At 42.3% G+C, this 23,653-nt stretch overlaps 1 protein-coding gene across 3 annotated transcripts in view; it reads left to right on the plus strand.

Annotated features, from left to right (window-relative positions):
• The window catches only part of abcc8 (ATP-binding cassette, sub-family C (CFTR/MRP), member 8), a 132,995-nt gene that overhangs the window by 61,914 nt on the left and 47,428 nt on the right, over window positions 1-23,653 (plus strand). For 2 of the 3 annotated variants that reach the window (XM_056282625.1, XM_056282626.1), the window contains exons 14-20: window positions 2,841-2,952; window positions 3,603-3,722; window positions 3,924-3,996; window positions 4,180-4,285; window positions 16,123-16,155; window positions 19,281-19,319; window positions 20,252-20,350. In XM_056282625.1, coding sequence (XP_056138600.1) covers window positions 2,841-2,952; window positions 3,603-3,722; window positions 3,924-3,996; window positions 4,180-4,285; window positions 16,123-16,155; window positions 19,281-19,319; window positions 20,252-20,350 — 582 coding nt within the window. The remainder of the gene's footprint in view (window positions 1-2,840; window positions 2,953-3,602; window positions 3,723-3,923; window positions 3,997-4,179; window positions 4,286-16,122; window positions 16,156-19,280; window positions 19,320-20,251; window positions 20,351-23,653) is intronic. The other variant, XM_056282627.1, reaches the window with a different exon arrangement.

Raw genomic sequence — 23,653 nt, forward strand, 5'->3', positions numbered from 1 at the left:
TTACGTCAATCAAAAGGCAAATGCCAAATGGAGGACAGATGATAGGCTAATGTCTTGGGAAAAAAAAAGTTTTTTCGAATGTCATGGAGATCTACCAGCACTGCCTTCGCGATCTACTGGTCGATCGCAATCGACGTAGTGGGCACCCCTGTTCAATGGGGTTCAAGTCTGGGCTCTGGCTGGGCCACTCAAGGACATTCACAGACTTATCCCGAAGCCACTCCTTCGTTGTCTTGGCTGTGTGCTTAGGGTTGTTGTCATGTGGAAAGGTAAACCTTCACCCCAGTCTGAGGTCCTGAGCGCTCTGGAGCAGGTTTTCATCAAGAATCTCTCTGTACTTTGCTCCATTCATCTTTCCCTCGATCCTGACTAGTCTCCCAGTTCCTGTCGCTAAAGAACATCCCCACAGCATGATCCTGCCACCACCATGCTTCACTGTAGGGATGGTATTAGCAAGGTGATGAGGTGCCTGGTTTCCTCCAGATGTGACGTTTGGCATTCAGGCCAAAGAGTTCAATCTTGGTTTCATCAGACCAGAGAATCTTGTTTCTCATGGTCTGAGAGTCCTTTAGGTGCTTTCTGGCAAACTCCAAGCGGGCTGTCATGTGCCTTTTACTGAGCAGAGGCTTCCATCTGACCACTCTACCATAAAGGCCTGATTGGTCGAGTGCTGCAGAGATGGTTGTCCTTCTGGAAGGTTCTCCCATCTCCACAGAGGAACGCTGGAGCTCTGTCAGAGTGACCATCGGGTTCTTGGTCACCTCCCTGACCAAGGCCCTTCTCCCCCGATTGCTTAGTTTGGCTGGGCGGCCAGCTCTAGGAAGAGTCCTGGTGGATCCAAACTTCTTCCATTTACAAATGAATGAGACCACTGTGCTCTTCGGGACCTTCAAAGTTGTAGAAATTTTTTTTATACCCTTCCCCAGATCGGTGCCTCGATACAATCCTGTCTCGGAGGTCCACAGACAATTCCTTTGACTTCATGGCTTGGTTTCTGCTCTGACATGCACTGTCAACAGTAGGACCTTATATAGACAGGCGTGTGCTTTTCCAAATCATGTCCAATCCATTGAATTTACTAGAGGTGGACTCCAATCAAGATGTAGAAACATCTCAAGGATGATCAGTGGAAACAGGATGAACCTGGGCTCAATTTTAAGTGTCATAGCAAAGGGTGTGAATACTTACACTCACTGGCCACTTTATTAGGTACACCTTGCTAGTACTGGGTTGGACCCCCTTTTGCCTTCAGAACTGCCTTAATCCTTCGTGGCATAGATTCAACAAGGTACTGGAAACATTCCTCAAAGAGTTTGGTCCATACTGACATGATAGCATCACGCAGTTGCTGCAGATTTGTCGGCTGCACATCCATGATGCGAATCTCCCGGTCCACCACATCCCAAAGGCGCTCTATTGGATTGAGATCTGGTGACTGTGGAGGCCATTTGCGTACAGTGAACTCATTGTCATGTTCAAGAAACCAGTTTGAGATGATTCGAGCTTTATGACATGGCGCGTTATCCTGCTGGAAGTAGCCATCAGAAGATGGGAACACTGTGGTCATAAAGGGATGGACATGGTCAGCAACAATACTCAGGTAGGCTGTGGCGTTGACACGATGCTCAATTGGTACTAAGGGGCCCAAAGTGTGCCAAGAAAATATCCCCCACACCATTACACCACCACCACCAGCCTGAACTGTTGATACAAGGCAGGATGGATCCATGCTTTCATGTTGTTGACGCCAAATTCTGACCCTACCATCCGAATGTTGCAGCAGAAATCGAGACTCATCAGACCAGGCAACATTTTTCCAATCTTCTATTGTCCAATTTTGGTGAGCCTGTGCGAATTGTAGCCTCAGTTTCCTGTTCTTAGCTGACAGGAGTGGCACCCGGTGTGGTCTTCTGCTGCTGTAGCCCATCTGCCTCAAGATTCGACGTGTTGTGCGTTCAGAGATGCTCCTCTGCATACCTCGGTTGTAATGAGTGGTTATTTGAGTTACTGTTGCCTTTCTATCAGCTCGAACCAGTCTGGCCATTCTCCTCTGACCTCTAGCATCAACAAGGCATTTTCACCCACAGAACTGCCGCTCACTGGATATTTTCACTTTTTCGGACCATTCTCTTTAAACCCTAGAGATGGTTGTGCGTGAAAATCCCAGTAGATCAGCAGTTTCTGAAATACTCAGACCAGCCCGTCTGGCACCAACAACCATGCCACGTTCAAAGTCACTTAAATCACTTTCTTCCCCATTCTGATGCTCGGTTTGAACTGCAGCAGATCGTCTTGACCATGTCTACATGCCTAAATGCATTGAGTTGCTGCCATGTGATTGGCTGATTAGAAATTTGCGTTAACGAGCAGTTGGACAGGTGTGCCTAATAAAGTGGCCGGTGAGTGTATATACATGCAATATTTCAGTTTTTTATTTTTAATAAATTTGCAAAATTTCTACAAAACCTTTTTCACTTTGTCATCATGGGGTATTGTGTGTAGATTGATGAGAGAAAAAAAAGAATTTAATCCATTTTGGAATAAGGCTGTAACGTAACAAAATGTGGGGAAAGTGAAGGGGTGTGAATACTTTCCAGATGCAATGTAGCTAAACTAGTAGCAGTGGGTGGTTTGTTGAGACAAATTGAGGTTTCCTTAACAGTTGTTTAAAAATCATTTAAGGCATTTTAACTCGTGTTTATCTAAAGTGACTAACAACGAATGACTGGGTGGCTTGGCTCCTGCTTTGTTTCTGGCTCATAGGCACTTCACCAGCATACTAGGACAAGGGGTATCTTATCAGCTATCGCTCTTTAAAATAGATTTTATCCTCTCTGCAGTGTTCAAAAGCTTAGCGAGTTCTTCTCCAGTGATGAAATTGGAGATGAACAGGAGTTTAACACCACCGTACCACCCTCCAGCAATCATAACCAAAATAAGTACCAGGCAGTAGTAAGTATGTACACAGACAGACACACACACACACACACACAAACACTGATGTGTCAGTCTGCTTTGGGCAATGGGTTCTAATACTCCATGGTGTCGCTACTGCACACTAATGAGACAGAAACCCTTAATTTTATCACTTAAAAGTCACATTTTTATTACCTTAAAAACCTAGCCTGTTATTTCAGTAGCTTTAAAGTGAAAATGTTACCATTTTACAGTATATTTTATAGAAAAACTAAAGATTTTTTTCCTTACTTGTCCTAATCTACCCTTTAATTTGATAACTAAATATACACTTACTTAACCAATACATTACTAAGTGGTCAGTAATGTAGGTGGTAAGTGGTTTACCCTTAATGTTTTAAGTAATCTGGTATATTTTATGGGATAAGTTAAAGCAAATCTATGGAAATTTTTTAAGGACATTGTATTTCCTCATGTAGCCCCCCCCCTGCTGGTATAACCAGGCTGTCGTTGTCTCACGGTGTCTTGTCGATTTGTTCCTTCCACCTCAATCTTGCTCACACTTACTGTGACCACCATCCCCATTCTTTACCTTTTCCCTCTGAATTGGGGTTTGCACGTCCTTCCTTTAGTCGTCCTCTAAGCCATTCCTTCCCCTCTCCTCCATCTCCTTTCAACACCTCCAGCCCTTGAAGGTGGTGAACAGGAAGCGTCCCCCCAGGGACGACTGGAATAACTACAGCTCCCGGATGAACTCCCCAGGGGACGGGCAGTCTCAGGATGTGGATCAGGACATCTGTATCAAGGTGAGGCAGCATGAATTCAGGGATAGATGGGTGAATGGACTTCTGAGTCAGTATGCTTCAATTCAAACCAATTTTAGCTGTCATCATTATTTTGTTAGTGTTTTCTCCCCTGCTCAATTCGCTGTTTCACTCAGTGTTGAACATGAAGGTGACCTGTGTTGGACCTGTGCTCTAGTTAAATTTGTGTCATGCTTTGTCCAGATAACCAGTGGGTATTTCACCTGGACCGACGGACCGCCGACACTGTCTAATGTGGACATAAAGATCCCATTTGGTAAGTGTTGGTTAATATAATTGTAGAGTCCACTTTTGTTTTTCCTCATGGACAGATAATGATACATATCTCTCCTTTTTTGCTCACCTCTACTCCATCTTCACCTTTTCCATCGCTCTAATTTTCTTCTCTTTCACTCCTTGTGTTCTTTCCTGCTTTCATTCCTTCAACCGATCCTTTCAGGTCAGCTGACCATGATCGTAGGCCAGGTGGGGTGTGGGAAGTCGTCTCTGTTGCTGGCTGCTCTGGGAGAGATGCAGAGAGTATCGGGGATGGTTACTTGGAACAGGTTAGTAGGGAGTCTCCTGGGTACTATTTTGATATAGTTTAGGTGTGTCTGCTTGTTCACAAATCAAGAGAAACTGTTTGTGAACTCCAGTTTGGCTACAAAGTGGGGTTTTATTTTACCTTTCCCGTACAACGTGTTGCTCAACAGCTGCAGAAAAGTTATGTCATTCTTCATTCACTCTGCTCTTTTCATGGATTCCCGTTACTTACAGTAGATGCCTAATTGGCCTCAAATCACGTTCTATGTGCTTCAGGGTTTGCCCTCAACAAGGAGCCACCACTTGCATTTTCAATTACGGACACATAGAGCAGCACATCGCTCACCTCCTCTACGGATTGTAGTCAATAAATAAGCAACATGCGATCTTCTCTTTCAGAGAAAAACACTTCAGTGTTCTGAAGTTACATTCATACCAAAGGGGAAAGGTTACCCCCCCCTTTTCTCCCCAATTGTATCTGGCCAATTATCCCACTCTCCGAGCTGTCCTGGTCACTGCTCCACCCCTTCTGCCGATCTGGGGATGGCTGCAGACTACCACATGCCTCCTCCGATACATGTGGCGTTGCCTGCCGCTTCTTTTCACCTGACAGTGAAGAGTTTAACCAGGGGGACGTATCTGTGAATGTTCTCATTCATCCAGGTCATGGTTATCCAAAGGAATTGAATCAAGTGCAACTGGACTTGGTATATATCCGGATCACAAAAAGCCACGCATATCAATAGCTCTGACAACGACTCCTAGAGAATAAATTCTGAGTCCCATCACCAGCCAGTCAGACTAGCTTGGTCTAGTCAGAAAGGCATGAACTGAGGAAGCCTCTTGGATGACAGGCGAAACGTCTTCACGGATATATATCAAGTCCAGTTGCACTTGATTCAACTCCTTTGGACAGGGGCACGTGGCACGTGGGAGGATCACGCTATTCCCCCCAGTTCCTCCTCCCACCCGAACAGGCGCCCCGACCGACAAGAGGAGGCGCTAGTGCAGTGACCAAGACACATACCCACATCTGGCTTCCCACCCGCAGACATGGCCAATTGTGTCTGTAGGGACGCCCGACCAAGCCAGAGGTAACACGGGGATTCGAACCAAGATCCCCGTGTTTGTAGGCAACGGAATAAACCGCCATGCTATCTGGACGCCCCCATGAAAGGTTAATTTTAAGAGAACTGATCATCATAAAGGGCCAGATCATTCCGATCGATAGTAAGGTGAAATATTGACCTCTCCAGCCTTTGTGACATTCTAGATGGTGCACTGGCAAATCTCTTTAGTAATTGGTCTGTCATAGAAAGTAGGGTGCATTTCTTTGTGTGCTTGGAGCAGATGTAAATTCTTTGTCCCTGACAGGGTAATGTAATTAACATCAAAACAAGCACTGCCTCCCCGCTTACATGGCAATGTAAGACGTCTTGAGTTGTGGGTCACTTAAAAAGAGCTGCAGTTGCAGCCCTCATCTTTTAAGACTGGAAGCTGAAGTGTCAAGCTTTCTAAAATTTGCTTTCCTGGACTGGAGAATTCACTCGTGTGATTTAGAAAGCGATATTTTGTCTTCATCAGGAGTCAAATACCAAAGGCCCATATGCAAACATTCCTAAATACTTTGTTCATCATAATTTTTCAGCTAATGGTTTAATGTAATTTTAGATTACATTAGAAACAATTACTTATATTAGTAATATTTTGTCATATTTTTTTCATTCTTTTTTGTAAGAATCTATTACTACTACTACTACTACTACTTTCGGCTGCTGCTGTAAGGGGTTGCGATAGTGGATCATCCGTTTCTATCTCTTCCTGTCCTCTGCGTCGTCTTCTGTCACGCCAACCACCTGACTTTTTTCCCTCACCACATCCGTAAACCTCCTCTTTGGCCTTCCTCTTTTCTTCTTGCCTGGCAGCTCCATATTCAGCATCCTTCTCCCAATGTACCCAGCGTCTCTCCTCCACACATGTCCAAGCCATCTCAGTCTTGCCTCTCTTGCTTTGTCTCCAAACTTTGTCCCTCTAATATAATCATTCCTAATCCTGTCCTTCTTCATCACTCCCAACGAAAGTCTTATCATCTTCAACTCTGCCACTTCCAGCTTTGTCAGAATCTATTAAAATTATTGGAAAATATTATAGTAACATCGATAACACATTGCAAGTATGCTTGGACTGATTTATAAACATGAATAGTTAAAAGGTTTTACCAAAAGGATTGTGTTATTTTAAGTTCCTATTCTCTGCATTGCACATTTACATAAGTGAGGTTTTCTTAAACTGAGATTGATGCGTTTTTGTGTTGTTGGCTGTAATATGTAGCTGGCTCCGTAATATGGTCTGACAGTTCATAATGATAATGGCATTTGCTTGGACTGTTGCACTGGATAATTCACTGCTCAGATGAGCTTCTTTGTAATTAAAAAAGCCCCCTCGTCCAGTCACTGTATTGACTATACGAGGGGCAGACTTTTGGACATCGAGAGCACAATGTCATGACTAGAAATCCATCTTCATAGCACTTTGTAACTCCTTGGGTCTTATTGTCCATTAATTAAGTTTTCTAGGGAACGGGTGGCCAGCTACGGGTTTCTGCTGCTTCCCGTGGAGACAGAGAATTTACTTTGGCACATTTCAAGCTAACTTTAGCAATAGCTTTAATTTCTGAAGTCTCAAAGTAGGGCTGGGCAATAATTCAATGTTTATAGTTTATCTTCTTTCAGTGGTATAGGATGAAATTTGGATATTACCATATCGTGGTGTGTATTGTTTTTTGTCTAAATTAGGGATAACAGGAATCAAATTTTCACTAATTGGGTCGGAAATCTTTGAGGGAATATTATTTGAAAACTAGCTTTAATTGCTATTTTACTTCACATGACTATATATATATAGATATGTATATATATATACACTCACCGGCCACTTTATTAGGCGCACCCATCCAACTGCTCGTTAACGCAAATTTCTAATCAGCCAATCACATGGAAGCAACTCAATGCATGTAGGCATGTAGACATGGTCAAGACGATCTGCTGCAGTTCAAACCGAGCATCAGAATAGGGAAGAAAGGTGATTTAAGTGACTTTGAACGTGGCATGGTGGTTGGTGCCAGACGGGCTGGTCTGAGTATTTCAGAAACTGCTGATCTACTGGGATTTTCACGCACAACCATCTCTAGGGTTTACAGAGAATGGTCCGAAAAAGAGAAAATATCCAGTGAGCGGCAGTTCTGTGGGCGAAAATGCCTTGTTGATGCCAGAGGTCAGAGGAGAATGGCCAGACTGGTTTGAGCTGATAGAATGGCAACAGTAACTCAAATAACCACTCATTACAACCAAGGTATGCAGAAGAGCATCTCTGAACGCACAACACGTCGAACCTTGAGGCAGATGGGCTACAGCAGCAGAAGACCACACCGGGTGCCACTCCTGTCAGCTAAGAACAGGAAACTGAGGCTACAATTCGCACAGGCTCACCAAAATTGGACAATAGAAGATTGGAAAAATGTTGCCTGGTCTGATGAGTCTCGATTTCTGCTGCAACATTCGGATGGTAGGGTCAGAATTTGGCGTCAACAACATGAAAGCATGGATCCATCCTGCCTTGTATCAACAGTTCAGGCTGGTGGTGGTGGTGTAATGGTGTGGGGGATATTTTCTTGGCACACTTTGGGCCCCTTAGTACCAATTGAGCATCGTGTCAACGCCACAGCCTACCTGAGTATTGTTGCTGACCATGTCCATCCCTTTATGACCACAGTGTTCCCATCTTCTGATGGCTACTTCCAGCAGGATAACGCGCCATGTCATAAAGCTCGAATCATCTCAAACTGGTTTCTTGAACATGACAATGAGTTCACTGTACGCAAATGGCCTCCACAGTCACCAGATCTCAATCCAATAGAGCGCCTTTGGGATGTGGTGGACCGGGAGATTCGCATCATGGATGTGCAGCCGACAAATCTGCAGCAACTGCGTGATGCTATCATGTCAGTATGGACCAAACTCTTTGAGGAATGTTTCCAGTACCTTGTTGAATCTATGCCACGAAGGATTAAGGCAGTTCTGAAGGCAAAAGGGGGTCCAACCCAGTACTAGCAACGTGTACCTAATAAAGTGGCGAGTGAGTGTATATCGACATCCTGTGATGTTCCTTTTTGATTATTGTGATGATAATATTAACCATATTGTGCGGCACTATCTTGAAGGCAGACAAAGGGAGAAATGCATTCTGGGAGTTGTAAGCCACTATCTGTCATCTTTGAACATGCCGTAACTAACCCTGGGTAAGATGATATCTGTCTCTATACATCATCCAAGTGCTGACCCCAGTTTGAGATGGTCAACCAGTCCCTCCCAGCCACACAGACTTTCTCTGCTTTTTCCATACCAGGGGGCAATTGGCACATGCTGCACTATGAAGCCATGCCAAATGCTAGCCCACTATCTCCGCCACTGATAGACTAATGCGCTGTTCAGGATCAACCATCATAAATCAGACATGTAGATGAGAAGGTTCCTCCATCTGACACAGAGTGAGGCAAAATCTCCGATACATTTCGAGAATGGCTTATGTGGTTTTGTTATTATTTTGTTTTAAACTGTTTGTTTGTGTGTTCTGGCATGGGCGGCACGGTCTGGGCGGCACGGTGGCCCAGTGGTTAGCACTGTTGCCTCACAGCAAGAAGGTCCTGGGTTTGAACCCCAGGCCATCCCAGGTCCTCTGTGTGTGGAGTTTGCATGTTCTCCCCATGTTTGTGTGGGTTTCCTCTGGGTGCTCCGGTTTCCTCCCACCATCAAAAAGACATGCATGTTAAGGTTAATACTCCTGTCTGTGTCCCTGACCAAGGCAATGGAAAGAACTGGAGTTGGTCCCTGGGCACTGCAGATGCCCACTGCTCCTGTACAATAGGATGGGTTAAATGCAGAGAACAAATTTGTTGTAACAATACAATTTGTTGTAAGAGTACAATGACAAAATAAAGTCGCCTTCTTTCTTCTTGATATGAAAAAAATCCCCTCTACTTACACTACCGTTCAAAAGTTTGGGATCACCCAAACAATTTTGTGTTTTCCATGAAAAGTCACACTTATTCACCACCATATGTTGTGAAATGAATAGAAAATAGAGTCAAGACATTGACAAGGTTAGAAATAATGATTTGTATTTGAAATAAGATTTTTTTTACATCAAACTTTGCTTTCGTCAAAGAATCCTCCATTTGCAGCAATTACAGCATTGCAGACCTTTGGCATGCTAGCTGTTAATTTGTTGAGGTAATCTGGAGAAATTGCACCCCACGCTTCCAGAAGCAGCTCCCACAAGTTGGATTGGTTGGATGGGCACTTCTTTGAGCAGATTGAGTTTCTGGAGCATCACATTTGTGGGGTCAATTAAACGCTCAAAATGGCCAGAAAAAGAGAACTTTCATCTGAAACTCGACAGTCTATTCTTGTTCTTAGAAATGAAGGCTATTCCATGCGAGAAATTGCTAAGAAATTGAAGATTTCCTACACCGGTGTGTACTACTCCCTTCAGAGGACAGCACAAACAGGCTCTAACAGGTACTATTTAATGAAGATGCCAGTTGGGGACCTGTGAGGCGTCTGTTTCTCAAACTAGAGACTCTAATGTACTTATCTTCTTGCTCAGTTGTGCAACGCGGCCTCCCACTTCTTTTTCTACTCTGGTTAGAGCCTGTTTGTGCTGTCCTCTGAAGGGAGTAGTACACACCGGTGTAGGAAATCTTCAATTTCTTAGCAATTTCTCGCATGGAATAGCCTTCATTTCTAAGAACAAGAATAGACTGTCGAGTTTCAGATGAAAGTTCTCTTTTTCTGGCCATTTTGAGCGTTTAATTGACCCCACAAATGTGATGCTCCAGAAACTCAATCTGCTCAAAGAAGTGCCCATCCAACCAATCCAACTTGTGGGAGCTGCTTCTGGAAGCGTGGGGTGCAATTTCTCCAGATTACCTCAACAAATTAACAGCTAGAATGCCAAAGGTCTGCAATGCTGTAATTGCTGCAAATGGAGGATTCTTTGACGAAAGCAAAGTTTGATGTAAAAAAAATCTTATTTCAAATACAAATCATTATTTCTAACCTTGTCAATGTCTTGACTCTATTTTCTATTCATTTCACAACATATGGTGGTGAATAAGTGTGACTTTTCATGGAAAACACAAAATTGTTTGGGTGATCCCAAACTTTTGAACGGTAGTGTAGTTTGTGCTTTGATGTGTTTTTTTTCTGATATCATCATTGCCGACACTGGCAATTGCTTCAGAGTTTAGTCTGTATCAGAAATGAGATGAAGGGTATTACTCTTAGGCGTTTAAATCCAGTAGACCACCATGCTTTTCAAAGAAACCATTTCCACACATTTGAAAAATAAGGAACCACGTTTGAAAAATAAGTAATCAGTGCTGCACCATTGCTACTAATGTCAGCAGCATGTCATGGTCTCTTTAAAGTTTCTAGTCTTTGTACGGATCCCCAAATAGTTCTGCAGTATTTACTAATATTAATCTTCTGTTAAAAACTGCCTGCATGCATTTTCCATAGAAAGAATAATAATAATAATAATAATAATGGAGTACACTTATATAGCGCTTTATCTAGACACACAAAGTGCTTAACAGTGAAGGGAGTAACTCACTTCAACCACCACCAATATGTAGCACCCACCTGGGTGATGCATGGCAGCCATTTTGCACCAGAACGCTCACCACAGCAGCTTGAGGTGGAGGAATCATTAAGCGAATTACATGGGGGTTGATGAGGCCAGATTGTGAGAAACAGGTTGGGAATTTTGCCAGGACGCCGGGGGACCCCCTACTATTTGCGATGTGCCATAGGATCTTTAATGACCACAGTGAGTCAGAACTTCGGTTTAACATCTCATCCAAAGGACAACATCTCCTACAGCACGGTGTCCCCGTCACTGCACTGGGGTATTGGGATTTTTGTTGTTTATTAGGACCAGAAGGAAGACTGCCCCCTACTTGCCCACCAACACCACTTCCAACAGCAACTCAGTTTTCCCAGGAGGTCTTCCATCCAAGTACTAGCCAAGTCCGTGCATGCTTAGCTTCCATCATTCAGCAGAGCCAGGGTACATGTTGGTTTGGCTGCCAGTAGAATGGTATACTTAGCAGTTTAGCCCCATCCTCCACCTTTTCCCTGTGCCTCATGTCATTCTCATCCTCCATGCGCCTAGGTGTCCTTCCATTTAGTTACAGCTAGGTTAAGGTTAGAGATGATACTTTTATATTTTAAATATATGTATATATATATATATATATATATATATATATATATATATATATATATATATATATATATATATATATATAATCCAGTGAGTCAAGTAAATTCTTTATGAGACAGTAAAAGCCTGTTTCATGCCATAAGCAATCATCAGCTGTATATTATATATGTAGAAAAAAAACTTTTAATACATAGCAGTACAAGCCTGTTTCATGCATCGTGCACTCATCAGCTGCCAATGTGATTTCTTGTACCTTAGGAATGGCACATACAAGCCATACATTAAGCCCAACAATGTGCTGCAGTATGTCCATAGAGAAAGCAACCACCCACCCTCCATCTTGAAGAACATCCCAGAAAGCTAGAAGACTCTCAAAAAGATCATCTAATGAGTCCATCTTCAATGAAGCTACACCCCCATACCAAGATGCGTTACAAAAGAACGGCTACAAATTTAAGCTCAAGTAAAACCAACCATTAAACACTGACTGCCAGCAAATCAGCAAACATAGCAGAAAACGAAACATCACCTGGTACAACCCACCCTACAGTGATACCATGGCCACAAACATCAGTAAGCAGTTTTTTTAACTTTTGGATAAGTGCTTTACCCCGGACCATCAACTGAGGAAGATATTCAATATGAACACCATCAAAATTAGTTACAGCTGCATGCCTAACATTCAACAAATAATATCGTCCCACAACACAAGAATCATGAACAAATCAATTACACCTTCATCACAACCGGACTCCCCCAGCTGCAACTGTCATGTGAACGACTCATGCCCCATCAAAAGAAAATGCCAAATGAAGGGAGTTATCTACCAAGCTACGGTGATGAGAGATGACAACAGCAAAATAGAGACATACGTCGGTCTAACAGAGGGAACATTCAAAAAGAGGTTTAATACACACGTGTAGCATTAGAAAAAGAATGTAACATCTTTAAGCCGTTATATTTGGTCATTGGCAGACAGAAACATTAATTATTCAACCACCTGGAAAATCCTCTCAAAGAACAGGGCATGTTCAACCAGCAGTAAAATGTGCAATCTATGTCTAACTGAAAAATATTTAATCATTTGCAACCCAGAAATGTCCACATTGAATAACAGGAATGAATTGGCCAGCAGTTGCAGACATAGATATAAGCACCTATTTTGTAATTATAAATAAATCATGCCAATAGACAAATACCAGCCCCCATTGGACCATTAGCAATCATGTGTTTTTCAATTTTTGAATGTCGCACGTCTCCCTTCCCCATTGGACGTTGTGCACGTGATGTGCCTGACGAGGCAGTAAACGGTATGTTCTTTCCCGAGTAGCTTTACTGACAGTTGATGATTGCTTATGGCATGTAACAGATTTGTACTGTCTCATAAAGAATTTACTTGACTCACTGGATTATTTTGCTCGTTATTTGCTGAGCACCTTCCCTACCGTTGAGTGTTTCTTTTAACAAAGTTATATAGTCCCCTCGGGGATAAATAAAGTGTTCTGATTCTGAGAGATATATATAAACTTAGCATAAAAAGTAAGGAAATTTGTGTTTGGTAGATTATTTCTTTGTTGTAACAATGCTTCTTGGCAATAAATCTTATATCAGGCACCTGATTGTCAGCACCTGGGGTACCAGAAGCTCAAAACAAGAGTCAATAGCAACTGCAAAATAAGCTGTTGGGCATTGGCAGAGAAGATTTGGCAAATTTTTCATAGGCGCAACCCACATACTCTGCTCTGCTGCTCATCCCACAAATGCATGTTCCTTACAAATGTGGCCCCATTTAGAAGGGAAATAAACAGGCTTTCCAACAGTATAAGATTTATTGCCAAGAAGCATTGTTACAACAAAGAAATAATCTACCAAACACAAATTTCCTTACTTTCTGTGCTAAGTATGTATATATAATTATATAACCTTTTTTTTATCTTCAGAAACCGTCAATGGTGTCGATAAAAGTGCTCAACAAATGAGGAGCGGAATATCAATATAGATGTAGGGAAAAAAACTTTTAATAAATAACAGTACAAGTTTGTTTTGTGCGTCACACACTTATCAGCTGCTAATGTCATTGTCAATCCAATGTCACTGTCAATGTCAATGCCATTGGCAGCTGATGAGTGCGCAACGCACAAAACGAGCTTGTACTGCCATGTATTAAAAGTTTTATATATAATATATATATATATATATATATATATACTAAGTATCCAAACAAACAGAGGTTGGATAATTTGCAATGTGCACAAGTTCAGATATGTCTGTGGTTTGGTCTCTGTTGTTGACCACAAGAATAATACTATATACTATAAGGTTTTAAGATCATGGAGTAAAGGCAGTTAAAGTTAAAGACTAAACACTTCACATTTCCCCTTAAGTGGATAAAAGTGTCGAGCCATGCTGTGTGATAAAAAGAGAAAAAATGTTTTAAGGTCGAAAGAGTTTGACATTATCAGTTGTGGTCATCACTGTGTAAACATGCATTGTTACGCCCCTCATCACTAGGGTGACTGTATGTCTTAATGGTGGAAATTAAGGAGAGGTCAAAATGAAGCTGGAAAGTGGAAACTATGGGAACAGCCATCCCTTATCGTTGTAATGTTATCTGTACCTTCTTAAATATGGGGTGTTATCCTGTTTAGCTTGGCTTTGATGATTTGCATGCTCATTTTCAAGGTCCAGGAAACTATAGCAGTAATACTCCCTCTTGTATTTCCCTTTAAAATGAGTTCAGCTACTTGTAAGTCATGACTCACATGTAGCTAAAATTACCCTTAGTATTAAGGTGGTTCAGAGAGAGATGAAAGCTTCATGTAATCAGCTCTGGAGCGATTAAGGCGTTTTTATGGTGGCGACATAATAACTCAATCAGACATCTATCTGCGGAAGTCAGCTTCAGACCCTGTGTTGTTAGTTGATGAGGTGATGAAGACTGATGAAGAGATTTTGTTAAGGGCTGGCTGTTTACATTCATTCATTCATTCATTATCCAAGCCGATTATCCCAACCGGGGTCGCGGAGATGCTGGAGCCTATCCCCAGCAGTCATTGGGCAGCAGGCGGGGGGACACCCTGGACAGGCCGCCAGGCCATCACAGGGCCGACACACACACACACATTCACACCTAAGGACAATTTAGTACGGCTGATTCACCTGACCTACATGTCTTTGGACTGTGGGAGGAAACTGGAGCACCCGGAGGAAACCAACACAGACACGGGGAGAACATGCAAACTCCACACAGAGGACGACCCAGGACAACCATACTACTACTACTAATACTACTAATACTACTACTAGAGGGCGGCTGTTTACATTATTAAAAAAAAATCACTGTACAACAGCTTTTATACTCACTGAAATTATGGTCTAAATGATCCATTATGGACATCAAAAAATACTTCCCAAAATGACTCTTCTAACTTCTGTAATCATCAAATTAGTTATGATGTTTTAGCTTAAGGTTTCTTTATTACTAGTTTATGTCCAAATTTAAAGACAGTGATGTTCTTACAGAAACATATTGTGGTTCAGTAATGCATGGTGCCACTGTAGTGTGCACTTTTATTAGTCTCTCGTCTACTGGTCTTATATTGGGCTTAGCGCCTCATAAGTACAATAGCGGACATTGTTTGAGTTCTTTGTTTTTATGTAGAGTGACAATGACTTCTTTATGCACGTGTTCGTGACATGCCATGACCTCTTAAATGTCATTCTCTTTGACCTGATTTCCCAACAGCTGTGATCTTCAGCGATGTCCTCTGCTGTTGCAGTCATTTTACAACCTGTTGGCATGGAACTGGTCTGGATGACTGTTAAGTCTCAGGTTATAGTTGGGCATGTATCACTTTCTCATGCCCTCTGAGGAGAGTGTCAACTTGTTAGAGCTAAATGTACACCGCAACCTCTATCCGGAAAGTACAATGCCACAAACAGCTGGTCGTTTGTTAATGATTTTTGTGTAAATACTTCTGACTGTCTGAGCGTGTGTCTGCATGTGTACGGTGGCACAGTGGCCCAGTGGTTAGCACCGTTGCCTCACAGCAAGAAGGTCCTGGGTTTGAACCCCAGGGTATCCCAGGTCTTTTCTGTGCGGGTTTCCTCCGGGTGCTCCAGTTTCCTCCCACCATGAAAAAGACATGCACTTTAGGGTTAATGCTCCTGTCTGTGCCCCTTAGCAAGGCAATGGAAAGAAGAACTGAAGTTGGTCCCCGGGCGCTGCAGCTGCCCACTGCTCCTATACAATAGGATGGGTTAAATGCGGAGCACAAATTTCATTATAAGCTGTACAATGACAAAATAAATAAAGTGGCTTCAGTGGCTACATGTGGGAATGCTTGTGAGTGCATGTACAAACACTTTGAAGAGGACATAAGGATAAGGCTTATAAGTACACAATGAATTTCAACTTTTTAGAGACATCTCAACTAAAATCATCATACTTTGCTTAGATTGTTGCCCAGAATTAATTTAGGATATTTTACACAACCAGCGTGAACAAACAAAGAAGTGTTAAAGAATTCTAATGAGAAATAATTGTATCTTTTTTTTTTCTCCAATTTCTCCGCAGCCTCCCAAATCTGGATTTGGAGGGAGATGAAAGGTAAGCATACTGAGCAGCAGATGCTCTGACTGAGGAGAGACAGACACACTCAGACACAGAAATCATTAGGATGTCATCCAGAGTCATCTTCAGTTAGGCTGTAGAGAAAACAGTTATCAGCTCTGAGCAATGCCCTCAGACTGATAACAAAGAAATTTGGGATGTACATTCTGCACAGACTAGCACATTCTCAGAGCAGTATGCAGTGGCCATTAATTCAGACACATGCCATTTAAATCATGCTATTTATTGTGTTAAACTTACAGTAAGCAGGGATTAATACAGATCTTTATTGTGAATAGTACTTGGCTGAGAGCTTACACTTTGCATTGGTCTGTCATGCTTGTGGGGTATTTCAAGCACAGAGTAGATCGCTGGCCAACTATTAATAACTTGTCATTGCTGTCAATCAAAGGACACTAGGGCACACTCACACACACGCGCAGACACACACACACACACATACCCCTCATAAGAACCCACACACACACACACACACACACACACACACACACACACACGCACAGACATGTTTCTGGGTCACCTAGCACAACAGGGTAGTGTGCTGCTCATGATTAATCTCCTGATCGCCGTCTGACTGCCTGGTCACATTAATAGTATAATAAACCCCCTGTTGGTAATTTGATAATTGTTTTGAGTTCGATCGTGTGTGTGTGTTCATGTTTGTGTTTGTGTGCGTGTGTGTGTGTGTGTGTGTGTGTGTGTGTGTATGTGTGAGAGAGACAGACAGACAGACAGACAGACAGACAGACAGACAGACAGACAGACAGAGAGAGAGCAACACAGAGAGAGAGGGGAGACAGACAGACAGACAGACAGGCAGACAGAGAGAGAGACAGAGAGAGAAGGATGGGGTCAGGTTATTTCCGTGTGCCTGGATGTAAGTCTGTTTGTCTGTGTGTCCTTAAAAACTGAGATATAGCATGCAGATGTCATCGCAAAAGTGATATTCATGGTGAATAAACTTGCTTCCTTTACAGCGATGATGAGGCATCACAATCCTCACAGTCATGTACAGTGGTTAGTTTAGTTTAGACAAGACTACAGGCTAGCATAAGCACTGGGAAGAATATTTTGGTGTGCTGTTTATAATTTCTTCTGAAACAAAGTCTGGCACTTAGCCAATGTTCCCCTTTTCAGATAAATGGAGTCCATCCAACACTTGTGCTCTCAGTAAACACAGTCCGTGATTCATATAGTTTGGAGATTCATCTCACTGTGTCTCTTTGTCAGTATAGTATAAGTATATACTATGGGACACGTTAACAAGTCGCAGCCTCGCCGAAGGCTGTATATCTTAAGATGGAGGGATGTTATATAATCATCTGTTCAACCTTAGATATTGTCAGGGATCAGAAATACACTCCCTGTCCATGGCACTTACATAGAGCGTCTGCCTGGATAACCTGAGTGCAATTTCCATGGCCATATCTAACTATCAATGACCCACTGAGGTGTTTCAGTGTCTGACCCTGGTTTTAATTCAGGACTGAGTGCTGAAAATGTTTTCCAGTCTCTTGGGTTTGGACCTGTCATCGGTGAGAGATGCTGTGGTCAGGATCAGAGGAATGACTCTACTCCCTTATCAGCGCTAGGCAGGAAGGCAGGCTGCCACTCTGAATATGGCACATCAATATCAATCTACAAGCACTTCTAAACAACGATCTGTCATGTTCTGGTTGTGGTTCCTGACCAAAGCATTTTTCAGTTAATTTTGAGCTCAGGATTTATATCAAGTAATCAAATTATATATATCAAATTATTTATTTATTTATTTTTTAAATTTATTTCTGATTTTTCCCTTTTTTCTCCCAATTTAGTGGCCAATTGATCCCTATTTTAATTCAAACACCCACCCTCGTATTGCATGCGTTCGCCAACTGCGTCTCTCCGGCCGGCAGTCTCGAAGGAAAGCGCCTCCCCACTTTCGTGACAAGGCGAATCCAAGCCGAACCACTGTTTTTCCGACACACACAGAGACGCATTCACGTGACGAACACAAGCCGACTCCGCCCCCCTCCCGAAGACAGCGTTGCCAATGATTGCTGCTTCATTGAGTCCGGCCATAGTCGGATCTGACGAGACCGGGGCGCGAACCCCAGTCCCCAGTGGGCAACTGCATCGACACCAAGCCGATGCTTAGACCGCTACGCCACCGCGGACGCTCAAATTATTTATTTAACTGTATTTGACATGCCTGGATAATTCACCTCTCAGATTATTTTTTCCTCAGTTATGGGGCCAAAACGCAAATTGGTATTTAGATTAATGGCTCAGTGAAGGCCCATAAAATATGATTAGTGATCTGATGCCAGATATATGCTATTAGTTTCACAGAAGATAAAATAATACATCATATTATATATACATAGCAGTACTAAACCACATGTTTCTTTTCAATCAAAACCAACGAATCAAATGAAAAAGACTTTCGATAACAACCTCAACAAATGAAAGTGTGTGTCTGTGGTTTGTGTACATGTGCTCATGGGTACATGTCAGACCACATATACCTTCCTGCTATCACACCACCAACAGCATACTTTTTTTCACTGTAAAAGGACAGCTGGCCCCATCCCGTGAGGGATGAAACACCAGTGATCAGAAGCAAACATCTAACAGCCACGGCCCAAGCGCTGACGTACGATTCTCAGCTTGTAGAATTAGATCCTCTGAGAACTGTATGCGTCAGTCTGACCGGCCAGATGATGGTTCCCGGATCAGCAAATTGCAGGGAGAAATGAGAGGGAGTAGATGTGGGGGTTATTTGCAGCACCCTTGAGATCACAGCTAGTGATAGATGTGCTCAAGTAGGGCAGTAGAGGTCCTGGGGCCTGTTTTTGTTTGGGTGGATGAAGTTATATATTTATATATTATTGCCTTTGTGAGGGAAGACAACATTTGGGATTGTCTGTGTGTGTTGTGTGAGTGCATGTTTTGACCCTTTTACTTTTTGATAAAGGGTTTTGGTGATTATCATGTTAACAATATGTTTTGAACTTTGATACAGTGTCTGATGTACTGCTGTTTTTGCGCATGTGCACACATGCATCGGTCTTCGTCTGTGTATTTGAGTGTGCCTGTTTGTGACATTGTGTCTGCAGTCCCACAGACAAGGATGCAGCTGGTGATGGTGATATCAGGTAAGCTCACGTAGTTCTCCTCAACCAGATGGTCTCCGATGAGATGCCTCACTGTTGTGAGCAGGGCATAACTGAATAACAATTCTTAGGATTATCTGGAGATCTGAAGCAGCAGGATAGCAGAGAACAGGACACGTCCTTAGCTTTGTTTCCTGTACACGAGGAGCATATTTGTTTAACAAACAAACACCACACTCAATTGTGATTCCTGAATCATGTGAATAGGGCGGCACGGTGGCCCAGTGGTTAGCGCTGTCACCTCACAGTAAGAAGGTCCTGGATTCGAACCCCGGGATTGTCCAACCTTGGGAGTCACCCCAGGTCATCCTCTGCGTGGAGTTTGCATGTTCTCCCCCATGTCTGTGGTGGGTTTTCTCCGGGTGCTCTGGTTCCTCCTACCATCAAATCAGACTTGCATGTTAGGGGTAATAATCCTGTCTATTCCCCTGACCAGGGCAATGGAAAGAAGAACTGGAGTTGGTCCCCCAGTGCTGCACGGCGGCTGCCCAATGCTCCTAGCTATACAGCTAGGATAGGTTAAATGCGGAGAAAGAATTTCAGCATTGATTGATAAAAGTAGTAAAAAAATAAAAATAAAAAAGTGCACTACAAGCCCTATCATATTAGTAAGACATTTGAGACGTGAGGAGTGAGGAGAGCAGGGCCATCAGTCACTGTGGTCTTGTGCAATAAATAAGTAGATGGCAAACAGGACCAAGCATTCTGAGAGGAACGTTTGTGACACAGAAAGCACTCTATTACAACAAACAAATGTGTGTATACAACAATGACAAATATTGAGAAAAACAGTGTACAAGTAGTAATTAGTTTGTCAGTCTGGATATTCATGCATAGTATATGTTTTACTTGCTCAAAGAACAGACTGCATGACATACAAGTTTATTTGACACTATGTTTGACACCTTTGGCAGAAAGAGAGGCTCGGTGGCCTACGCTTCCCAGAAGCCCTGGCTGTTGAATGCCACCTTGGTGGAGAACATCACCTTTGAAATGCCCATGATCAAACCTAGGTGAGATTTCATGTCTATGAAAAGATGCTGCACAACAAGCATTTGAGAAAGTGGGACCTCTGTAAGGGCTACATCTGATTTGATCCCTGGGAGCCTTTTAACAGCTGATACTGTAGGGGAAAGTACATAATACTTAAACACGGGTTGGTTCAGCCAGACAGTATGATTGGTTAAAGATGTATTCAAGTCACTCAACAATTTTCGATGAAAACAACTGCAAGGGCGCAATTTCATTCACTCTCACTGATTTCTTAACGTTAGCAAAGACATTTTAACAGTTGTCAGATCATCGAGTCACTGATCACTCCCAATATCACATCTTTGTACCACTTTCTCTCTCTGTCAGACGCAAATCAAAATGTTCCCGGGTCATTGACCATGCAAAAATAATAATTGGCACCACCCAGCTCTCACTATGAGAACTGTACACCCAGTCAGTCAGAAGAAAAGCCACTGCCATCACACAAAACCCCTCCAAACTGCTTTCACCACTCATTTCAACCACTTTCATCAGGTTGCCACTAAAGTCCCAATGGCCAAAACACCTAAAAAAAGTCCTTAATTTCAACTGACATTAACATAATAAATAAACAGTGATATTTGCACTCAACCCTGCTCAACGCACGTACCACATTAGTGCCAAGCCATTTTTGTACCGTTGCAGTTTTACACATTTGCTTTTTTTATGATTATATGTCTGTTTTTATCCTTTTATCCTGTGCCTGTCTGTTTAACCTACTTCTGTCTGCTACTTGTTTTTATATGTTCGTTGAGCCACGTCAAAGACAAATTTCTGTCCTGCAATGATGGACAATAAAATGTTTCTGAATCTGAATGGGGCAGCACGGTGGCGCAGTGGTTAGTACGATCACCTCACAGCAAGAAGGTCCTGGGTTTGAGCCCCGGGGTAGTACAACCTTGGCGGTCGTCCCAGGTCGTCCTCTGTGTGGAGTTTGCATCTTCTCCCCGTGTCTGCATGGGTTTCCTCCGGCTGCTCCGGTTTCCTCCCACAGTCCAAAGACATGTAGGTCAGGTGAATTGGCCATACTAAATTGTCCCTAGGTGTGAATGTGTGGGTGTGTGTCAGCACTGTGATGACCTGGCGGCCTGTTCAGTGTGTCTCCCCACCAGCCACCCAATGACTGCTGGGATAGGCTCCAGCATCTCCTTAACCCTGAGAGCATGATAAGCGGTTTGGATAATGGATGGATGAATCTAAATGAGGACCATTCTTATTCAGCCTGCCATAATGTATGAATTAGATCCAATTTGACAACAGTTAAAGGTCCTAAAATTAGCTTGTAATTACTACATTTAGTCTTGGTGACTGATTGCGTTTCCATTACCTTGTAATTAGATAAGATATTTTCCCCTGGAGAAACCTGCAGCTGGCAGGTGAGAGGTGGCCAGGTGGCTCCGTGTGTATTGGAGGACGTGTCAGAGTTTTCTATAGTGTTGCACATGGCAGATGTGTAGCTTTACTGGCCATTGCTTTTGGTAGTGATGTGTGGTCAACTTGCCTAGTTAGGTGAGGGTTGAAAAATAGAGAAACGATTGAGAGTTGTCTAAGCCAGTCATTCTGCTTTCCCCGTTTGTTACTGCATAGTGCTGCCATCATCCCCCCCACCCCTGGCATGACACCATATGCTGCTTTCCGCCTGCCTGGGCACAGTCAAACACACAGATGCTGTCCATCCTCTCCAAGAAACACACACACACACACACACACACACACACACACACACATACATATTTGGTGCACACATTTGGTCCACACAACAAATGGACTTGCTGAGAGGTCTTTTGCCCCTGTTTATGATGGTAGCCAGGCCCTTTCTCATTTTGGACCTAATGGACTGTCTTTAGAAAAGGACATTTAATGGGCTGCTGTACTTTGTTGCTGTGGAGATGGTATAAAAGAGGAGTGTTTGCCCACCCTCAGCTGTTTCCTCCTCTCTCTTTCTCTCTTCTGTATATCTTTCTCTCTCTTATATATATATATATATATATATATATATATATAGAGAGAGAGAGAGAGAGAGAGAGAGAGAGAGAGAGAGAGAGAGAGAGCGGTTTTTTTTCAGAAACCGTCAATGGTGTTGATAAAAGTGCTCAGCAAATGAGGAGCAGAATATTATAACTTTGTTTAAAGAAACACTCAACGGTAGGGAAAGTGCTCAACAAATAAGGAGCAAAATAATCCAGTGAGTCAAGTAAATTCTTTATGAGACAGTACAAATCTGTCGCATGCCATAAGCAATCATCAGCTGTCAATAAAGCTACTCGAGAAAGGACATACCATTAACTGCCTCGTCATGCACATCACATGCACAATGTGCAATGGGGAAGGGAGAGGTGCGACATTCAAAAATTCAAACACACATGATCACTAACGGTCTAATTGGGGGGGGGTGGATTTGTCTATTGTCATGATTTATTTATAATTACAAAATAGGTGCTTATATCTATGTCTGCAACTGCTGGCCAATTCATTCCTGTTATTCAATGTGGACATTTCTTTTTCTCTCTTTTTTTTAACAATATATTCATTGGTTTTAAGTTTGCAAATCACATCAAATTGTACATCAACAGTACAGAACACAGCAAACATTTTTCACCTTGTTCTCCCTCCCATAACCCAATCCCTAACAACTTAAGTACAAAAAAGATAATTATATAACCTAAATTAATGAGAAGAAAGAAAAAAAACATTAAAAAGAAAGAAGATTTAAAGAGTGTTTTTCTGGTCAATGTACACGATCATATAAAGCTACCTTACTTCCCCAGAGCTTGTTCTTGCTGAAGCAAGTTGCCAACATTAACATTATGCCTTAAGAAGTACATAAAGGGTCTCCAGATATCATCAAAAACATTCTGTTTACGTCTAACAATATACGCTATCTTTTCCAGTGACATGTTTGATGCCATTTCTTTGATCCACATTCCAATTCTTGGTCCATCAACATTTTTCCATTTAAGAGCAAAAATACGCTTAAACATGTCAATGGAAAAGATAATGTATATTGTTAGACGTAAACAAAGTGTTTTTGATAAAATCTGGGGATTGTTTCTGTATTTCTTAAGACATAATACTAATGTTGGTAACTTGCTTCAGCAAGAACAAGCTCTGGGGGAGTAGAACAACTCTATCTGATTGTTTATATGCGTAAAAGCAACTGAAAAAACCACACCCTCTAATCAGTCTGTGAAAGAAATTATTATTATTTTATTATTTTAATTAATTTAATTTTTATTTTTATTATCTTCTTTAACCCTGCTTTGAATTGTATTACTTGTTATAGG

The sequence above is a fragment of the Lampris incognitus genome, chromosome 6, assembly GCF_029633865.1.
Source record: "Lampris incognitus isolate fLamInc1 chromosome 6, fLamInc1.hap2, whole genome shotgun sequence".
Taxonomy (NCBI): Eukaryota; Metazoa; Chordata; class Actinopteri; order Lampriformes; family Lampridae; genus Lampris; species Lampris incognitus.